At 27.2% G+C, this 9,595-nt stretch overlaps 1 protein-coding gene across 2 annotated transcripts in view; it reads left to right on the top strand.

Moving 5' to 3' along the window:
* Positions 1-540: 540 nt before the first annotated feature.
* LOC130672828 (dual specificity protein phosphatase 10) overlaps positions 541-9,595 on the top strand; it is a 36,087-nt gene continuing 27,032 nt past the window's right edge. Inside the window, exons 1-3 of one of the 2 annotated variants that reach the window (XM_057477585.1) lie at positions 541-657; positions 5,010-5,328; positions 5,556-5,780. In XM_057477585.1, the coding sequence (XP_057333568.1) occupies positions 5,235-5,328; positions 5,556-5,780 (319 nt within the window). In that variant the 5' untranslated portion in view covers positions 541-657; positions 5,010-5,234. Of the gene's footprint in view, positions 658-5,009; positions 5,329-5,555; positions 5,781-8,808; positions 9,290-9,595 lie in introns of those variants that run through there. The other variant, XM_057477586.1, reaches the window with a different exon arrangement.

Genomic DNA, 9,595 nt, shown 5'->3' with positions numbered 1-9,595 from the left:
CTATCGATCTTACGCTTCAAATATATCACTACTATGCACGTGTACGTATATTATTATATATTAATTTTATTTGAATTATGTGTTCTGATTTGATCTCTAAATTATTTTGAAATTTTCAAATTTCTATTACAATTTTAAATTAATTTCTCTTCAAATTTTCAAAAATTCTACATCCAAATTCAAATTCCAATAGCGATTTTTTTGAAAAACAGCCGACAAATCTTTTAATCATATTTTTAAAAATAATCAAATTTGCTAGTTAAAAAAAATATCTATTTCGAAAGATTTACAAATGATTTTTTTCTTCAAGTATATATATTTGAAAAAAAAAAAAAAAAAAAAATTATCAATGCGCTTGCGATCCGTTGCCTAGGACACGTTACAGAGCGTCGACGCGACTACAAATTACATATCTATGTTTATATACACATATATGTATGTATATAAGATCTATATTGTTGTACAGATACAACCCTCCGTAGAAATTGTAATCGTAACTTTTACTACAGTACTCGTGCAACCACCGACCTCAGTGCCTCTATTCCTCGTTTTGTTAAAAACTAAATTTTCTTATTTTTATTTATTTATTTTTATTTTAAATAAAAATTTAACAATTAATAAATATATTCTGGCGCTACAAATTATTTACAGTACAAGGTAATTTTTTTCATTCATTATTTTATTCAATTATCGAAAAAAAAAAAATTAGTAATGAAAAAAATTGTAAGATTAATTCCAATGAATTTTTTAAATTAACCCTTTGAATTTTACACCTTGTGATTTAATTACTTTGGCACGCTCCGTCACCCCTAATTATTGCTTTGCATATTTTAACACATAAAATTTTAGATGAATATTAAAATTCATAAGTTAGTTGTAAATATTTTTTTTTTCTTTTTATAAAAGATTTAGTTTAATTAACTTTAGTTAAGACAGATTGATGTCTTGTCACTCAAGATTAAATGAGTCATTGATATTTTTTACGTAACTTATATACAAAGATCGACAGAAACATTTTATTGGAAGGCTTTAATTTTTTCTTAAGAAAAGCAATTGATGAATTAATTGGCTATTATTTTTAAATTTTAATTTCGAGACCTGAAAATAATTTTCGGAGGATTTGGAAAGAGTACAAGTTTGAGAGTGCGAATGTACGAATGTACGGATTGTCTATATCTTAGAATTGGCTACAACGATTTCGATAATTTATAAGTTAATTGGAAGAACTTATAAATATTTATAGCCCAGTCTATTTTGAGTTTAATCTAATCACTCGTTTTTGAGTTCTTCAAAAAATTCCATTTTCACTTTTTGTGATTAGCTCTCATTTTGGAAATTTATTAATTCGAAATTGTAAGACCAAAATTAAAAAAAAATATATTTATAAATTTTAAACGAATCCCATTTTGCTTCGCCCTCTTCTCTATTTTATTGATTGACAATTTTTTCTTTTGAGTCATCATTTTTCCTCCCTCAGTTTTCATTTATCTTATAAGCCACTATTCAAAAATAAATCCCTAAGGAAGGGAATAATATATAAATAAAATAAATATACCCTAGGATTTTAAAGTCACAGGTGCAAAACTATCACACTGTGTAACCCATTAAGTCAATTTATTGCCCTACTTAACGATTTATGATGTTTACGTTGTACTAAATCAGTTCGAAAAAAAAGTCATGAATAATAAACTATTTATTGAAAACTAATTAAATATAAAATAAAGAAAAAAAAGTATTTTGATTATAATGAAATATTAAAAGAAGTCTAAAATAAGAATATAGTAAATAGATGTGAAGTAAAACAAGTTTAGCTGAGTATAGAAAGATCGATAACTGCAATAGGTGTAGGTATTTATGTGCAGCCTATTTAGAGGGTGGTATTAAAGTATAGAAGGGTATAAAGAGGCACTGGGGATTACAAGGCTGGGTCACCAGGCGGTAGTCACGATAGGATTTATGACTTGCTAATTATATCTATATCTATATCTATAAATACTAGTGCATTATATTGAAATATCTGCACTGCAATGAACTTTTTATAGGTATACTATGTATTAATATATATTATTTATAAGGAAAAATTTTGATTATGAGTTGAAATTTTTTGTTGGAAATATAAAAAACATGTTTCGTCCTTAGGAGGAATTGAATATTGACTTCCAAAGTGATAGGGGAGGGTACTGACTACTATATTACTATCTATGACATCTGTGTTATTGACAACCCTAGTAGTATTGTCTTAAGCATATTACTTGACAAAAGTCCTTCGCAAGTTTCTAAAGGGAGATTTAAACAAGATCTGATGCAGATTTTATCAATTCTTTCTTACTATTCTTTTTAAAAATCTTTTTGCTGAGAATTGCTTAACATATCGGTTTCTCTTTCTTAGAGCCTCTCGTTGCTCAAATTTAGTACCTATAGTGGTCTTGGATAAAATTTAAAGCGCAACAAATTATTAATATTATTCCTTGATAAAGTTAAATCAAACATTAAATTACCACTGAATTTACCATAACTAATGCTGAATCATGGAGAAATGAGTCTCTATTCTCCTTGTGCTGAATATGCAACTCAGGAAGTGAGGGTAGCAGTCTGCAGATATCTTAAGGAATTCTGCAGCAAGTCTGATCTGATGACTCTTACGCGAAAATCTTAGCCAAGTATTGCAACAGATTTACTTAAGATATATCTTATGGAAGTATCTTGCCTCAGACCTCCAAGACTGATCATGAAGACTTGCTTAAGACTCAAAATACAGATTTACATAAAACTTCCTGAAGAATACTACGGAGAAAGAAAGCATAAGTTCTGAGAGTAGAAAGCAATACGGGTGTTAACGGAAATCTTGCGAGACGCTGCTGCGAATGTTGGATTTAAACATAATATGAGAAAATGAGTAGAGATTTCAATTCAAAATCCCTAAAAAGAACAGAGGATGAGAACGTTAATGAAAATGAGAGCTCATATCTATTTACAACACGGATAGTCGTCGTAGAGGAAAAAGAGGACAGAGGCCTAAAGCAGGGCTGGCTTAGATAGTACTAAGCCAAGTGGTACAGTAGGAAAACTGGCCACTCAATTCTCATGATTCCTATACCTAATTCATAAAATGGCTTTTTCAGTGTATTTCAATATCAATGTCGTATGGAAAAATGACAAAAAAAAAAACTATTGTTAACGACCATATCCTAGATCTATGGATGATACTTATTTTGATTAATTATGAATAATATTACTCAATAATGATTTTTAAGAAGCGTGTTAGTTTTATTATCGTAAATAATTATTTTATTTCATAATCTTCAAATAGACTTACATTGATATAGTTAATAACTTCATTAGCGGTTACAATCCGATATGGTCTAGTGGCTAGGATACCTGTCGAAATTAATCCAGGAGGCTCGGGTTCGATTCCCGGTATCGGGTAATTTTTTTTTTTAGAAATTGATTTTCTAAACGATTAACTATAAATCTTTCCGTATGAAATCGACATTTATTTTTTTCTTTTTTTCGAATAAAAATTTTTGAAAAAATTAATTTAGGGATTCGTTATATTGCCTATAGTGTTTTTTTTCTTGATTATTGTGAATTAAACAACAAACAATACAACCTGATTATAAATAGACATCATAGACAGCTTGAGTATTATAATGCTTACGCTTAATAATTTTAAATAATATTACTTGACAATGACTTTCCAGGAGACCGTTGGTTCTATTATCGAACATATTTATTGTATTTCATAATCTTCAAATAGACTCACATTGATATCGTTAATAACTTCACTAGCGGTAACAATCCGATATGGTCTAGTGGCTAGGATACCTGTCGAATCTAATCCAGGAGGCTCGGGTTCGATTCCCGGTATCGGACATAATTTTTTGTTTATAAATTTATTTTCTGAACGATTAACTATAAATCTTGCCATATAAAATTTAAAAGTAATTTTATTTTTTTATAAAAGATCAACAAATGATGAATAAAAGATTAATAAAGAAAACTTAACGGTGAAATATTTCATAGATCGATAGAGTATTCAATTCTGAACATAAAAGTATTTTATCGTTTTTCGTTATGACTTACGGTTGTTAAGTTATCGATAACCAAATTATTTAAAATGAGCCACGTGCTAAAAGTAGTGGGGATGTAGGCCTCAGGCGCTAGCTCGCCCCGCCAGCCTCAGGTTCGCTTACTACTTGCGCTATCGGTGCCTGAGGCTTCTACCCCCTCCCCTTTCTCCGGCGCGCCTAATTCATCACTACTGTGATTATTAATAATTCAACTACTATTTGTCGTATAAAAAAACAACAAAGGACTTTTTTGTTCAGAATTTAATTCTCTATCTATTCATAGCATTTCTTATCTCTAATTATGTACAACAATACTTACAACTCTCTTCAAAATTTAATCTATTTGATCATTAGTTGTAAAAAGTCATTAACGATATTAATTGATGGATAAATAGTGACAATTTATCTGTAGTGTCGTGGTCAGTATTCCCACTAACGCAGGAGAGCGAGGGTTGATTTCTCGCAGTGAAGAAAAATTTTATGTTGTTTCGATAAATCAAAATTTCTATACTTATCTTTTATGTCTTAAATATACGCATTTCCTTTTTTTCTTATTTCAATATTCATCTGATGACTGGTTACTAAAATTTAACCTCGAGGTCGTCTTGGACCCGTCTCCCAGCATAAATATAACTTTACTCTAAAACTATATTTAAAGCTGCGTACCTCTATAATAATAATAATAACAATAATAAATAAAACGAAATAAAATAAAATTAACAAATGCATCGCACAAAGAGTAAAAAATATTGTCGTTTACCTTGGCTACAATCAGTTCCTGCTCCCTACTTACTCAAGGTCCATTGTGATCTTTACTTTGTCTACTCTCTTATGACTCAGCAAGTCAATGTGCTTACAATTTACTTATATTACTAATTTTTCTAAACTATTCAACATTAATATTTTTGTTATCATTACAATAACTATTTTTTTTTACAGCTTGGAAAATACGAAAAATTTTTAAATCGAAATTTTTAATTTCAACCGACCTCCAATTTAATTAACTTTCAAATTTATGACTCATGTTTTTATTTTTGCTTACCCATTAAATCGATTTTTTTTTATTTTCACATATGATAAATTTTTTTTCTTTTAATGCATACAGAGTCAAGTTTGTTACATATATAAATATATACATATACAGAAGTATAAAAAAAAAAAAATATGAGTGCTCAAATATCAACAGCGAGACCAACAGACGCTCAGTCTCCATTAAACCGTTCGCGGTCTCCGATAATTACTTCCAGTGATATTAATGGTAAGTTTCATCAATTAATCAATTAATTAAACAATTAATCAAAATTAAAATAAAAAAAAAAGATTACAAATTTTTTTTTTTAATTTTTTCTTTTTTAATAAAACTGTTGCAATTAAATTTCTTAACATAATGCAACTAAATATTTTAATCATGATTAATCAATGTAGCAATGACAAAATTTTAATTACTTAGTATTTTTTAAATAATAATAATTATTTATTTTGCAGGTGGAATTGCGGACAAGTGCAAAGTTAATCTGGAAGTTATCAAAGCCGGAGTAAAACGACCCGCGAATTTTGAAATCGATACACCGAAATTACTGCTGACTATCGGACAAGATATTAATAATCATAATAATAATAATAACAATAAAGATATAAGTATGCCATCGTTAACGAGAACGTGTTCTACTATTCCGCGGATTAAACGACTTAATTTTCAACATTTTAAAGGTAATTTTTAATTACTTAATCATTTTGATTTTTTTCGCAGAATTTTTTTTTTTTCATTAATTTTATTTGTAAATTGAGTAGATAATAGATTATTTAATTGAAATTAATTTTTTTTACCATCTTTTTTAGTTACAAAATTAAAACCGAAAAATTCAATTGGCGATTTCGCGGATTTATTAGTTCTTAAGTTTAAAACTCCTGTAACTTTTTAAATATCTCAACTATAAAAAATTTTGTTTTTTTATATTTTGTTGAAAATTTAATTCTCTACAAATTATTATCTTGTAAAAATTTCCATAAACCCACCATTTACCGAGTTACAGTCGTTTAAAGGTAACTTCAATCCAAAACAAAACTCCGTAGTCACAAACTGTCAAATTTTTAAAATAATTTTATTTAAAAAAAAATTTATCGATTCATAAATTATAAGTCACTATAATAGTTTCACAAATTTAAAAAAAAACTCCCACGCACTTAAATAAATATGTCAATTATGTAAATATTTTATATTTAAGTAAAAAAAATTAATTTGAATATCTAATAGTTTTAAAATAGGCCTCGGGCCTAAATAACTTTCTACTCATCCCAAAAAATTCTTCCCACATAAAAAGTCCCTGGAAATTTTTTTTTTTTTCTATAAGTTTCTGTTTACTACTGCAGTAAAAATAAAAATATAATTAAAGATACACTAGAAAATTCAAACTCATCATTTCTTACAAGTGACGTCGTATCGTGATACACATTTTTTATCATATCATTTTATCACCCGAAGGTTTTTATATTTTTTTTTACTTATCCCAATCTTACATACACATATTTTGTTAAACATTAATAATCTACGTCAACATCTTATAATTGTTATCATACATATTAATTATATAACATCTTCTCTTATTTAAATAACTTTAAATTACCTTATGTTTTTTTTTTGTTTTTATACGAATCTTTAAAATTTTCATAATAATTCAATTTCAAATTTTTTAACTGACGTTTTTTAACAAAAATTTTTAATTTTAATTCAAGTTTCAAAATTTGGACTTTGGTTTAAAAAAAAAATTGCTTAAACATTTTAATTTCTGGCGGGAAATAAATTTAAAAAATCCCGCGAAATTTAAAAATTTAAATTTGGAATTTTGTAATTGTTTTTTTTTTAAATTTACGTCAGAAAATTTATTGAAATTTAAAAATTACATCGAAATTCTTTGGCAATTGTTTTTGAAAAAAAAAAAAAAAAAAAACACTTTAAGCCATCGAAATATTTAATCTTTTGCAATTCCTTAAAAAATAATTTTTTTTTTTGTATTTGTTAATACTAATAATTATTTTCATGATAAGTACTAATAATGATAACAGATAAATAACAAAAAATGTTTTTCAATAGAATTTAAAAATTTTCTTATTAGTTCTCGGACTTTATTACAAAATAAGTTGTAGTACATGTGTACTAATTAAAATAAAAATATAGATAATGTAAATACAAGTACACGCGTACTATACTTAAATATGTATATAGATATATAAATATAATAATAATAATAATAACAATAAGTGAAAAGTGCGCCAAGAAATAAAGAGAGATAAAAACGCAATGAGAAAGATAACGAACGTAAAACGTCGTGGGTATGACTCATCAACCATTTTAAATCATTTTATATGTTTGTTTGCGTATGTAGAAGGTAAATATACACATTCAAAGAACGTCATGCGCGCGCATGATTTTAAAACCGCGAGCAACACAACACACATTAATACATTAATACAAATCCACGCGCTTCACACACGTCAATAATAAAAAATACGTCATTGTACATTAATATAACATAACTAACATAGACGGTTTTTTTAAAAACCAGATATATGATTAAAGTTAATGAGCGTACATTTAAAGTTATTAAGTAACTTATTATTCATTATACGATACTTTATGTTTTTTATTAACGTTTAATTTTTTCGGTAGTTTTTTGTTCATTCAAATTATTTTGTTGGTTTGGTTTAAATTCTATAGTACAAGTAATTTTGAATGGAGTTTTAAATTTTTGAACATCAAGTTGCTTTAGTACGACTTTAAGTCGATTAATATTGAGTTTATATTAATTTTTTAAAAGAAATTTAATGTTGTATAAATTACAGAAGAACAAAATTTTATGTAGGATTAATATTTAAAAAGTTACAGAGATTTTGAGTTTATAGACAATAATTCAAAATTTGAATTTTTGATCATTATTAAAGTTTTGTATTTTTAAACGGCATTAACTTTTCTAATACTAACTTTAAATGAATTTTTATAAGGAACTAAATTTTAGAAAATTATATTTCCTACAAAAATCAAATCTTTGGTCATTATTACAGTTATGTACTTTTCATAGCGTTCAAAATATGTATTAAGTTTATGTTAATTGTTAAAAAGGATATGATTGTATAGAAATAAATTTCTTATTATCAGATATTTTCGGCTGAGTTGTTTTCGGAAACAAAATCTCTAAATACTGAATACAAATTGAACGGAATATAGTATAGTGCCGGATAGCTCAACTGGTAGAGCACTCGGCGCGATACCGAATTGGTCTGGGTTCGATTCCCAGTTCGGGCGATCTATATTTTTCTCAATTTATCTATAAATTGTCTTATTGAGAAGTTTGCATGTTTAGGTTTCCACTATATTTAAACAGACTGCACATTGATGCACTAATGTCTAATGTAGCGAAGTCCGCTTTAATTGTTTGATAATATTCGTTTGTTCAAGAGAAAAACTCGGCCAAAGTTTCCATTTACTGCACAAGTGCAACAAAGATAGTACCGTTCGTGGGCTTGAGTGTAATAGAGACAAAAGTGCGAACCCCTCTTGAAAAGTATAAGAACAAATTTTTCTATAAATTGAATTTTTGAAAAGTTACAAAGGTTTAAAGTTCAGAAAAAAAATAAGATTCAATTTAAAAAAAAACTCAAATTTATTAGTAAAATTCCATAGTCCAGAAAACTCGTAATTAAATCCAATTCCAAAAGTCAATGGTACTAAAAAATTACTAAAAAAAAAATTTCAACCCCAAAAAAAAAAATTCTTTAGTAATTCGACAGGTAAATTTTTCTAGTGGATTTAAATTAAAACCCCACCAGTAAATATTGTTTGTCTCTCTCTGTCAGCTGGTAGCTCATTGGTTCCGACTAGCAGCCAGTTAGCAACTCTCTCTGTTGTACTCTTTTACCCGCGGTCTAGAGCGACGAGACGAGACGACAAACTAACAGTCACTGTTCGACACTCGACGCGATTAGTCGATTTATTATAAATTTTTAATATTTATTTATTTCATTTTTTAATTATTCATAAATTACTACCTTTAATTACAATTAGTATTTATTCAAATTTACCTATTTCTTAAAAAAAAAAAAAAAAAAAAAAAATTTTGTCTAGTGATTTACAAGTGCAGTGTTTATTTAAATGACTCAGTGACAGTGTTCGAACGGATTAATTCAAAAAAAAAAAAAAAAAAAAAAAAAAAGTTTTTAATCAGGTAATGAGACAAAATAATTTTTGGCGGGAAAAATTTAAAAGTAAGCGGGAATTTAGGTATAAATTAAAAATTTTCTATGGTGAAAAAAAAAAAAAAAAAGAAGTAATAAATGGGAAAAATAAATAAAAAATGATTGTAAAACAGGTGTAAGTACACCTGTAAGTTAGTAAATGTCTCGAGGCTGGTTTTAAATTCTTCAGCGTTTACTCACATTAAAATATACACGAATAAGAAAGAAGGAACGACGACCCGTAGTTTTAGCTTGGAGGGAGTAATTTTAAAAATAAGAAAGAAAGAAAATGATTT

This window comes from Microplitis mediator, chromosome 8, assembly GCF_029852145.1.
Source record: "Microplitis mediator isolate UGA2020A chromosome 8, iyMicMedi2.1, whole genome shotgun sequence".
In the NCBI taxonomy this organism is placed as follows: domain Eukaryota; kingdom Metazoa; phylum Arthropoda; class Insecta; order Hymenoptera; family Braconidae; genus Microplitis; species Microplitis mediator.
The sequence above is the reverse complement of the archived record's forward strand: the minus strand, read 5'-3'. Positions and strand labels throughout refer to the sequence as shown.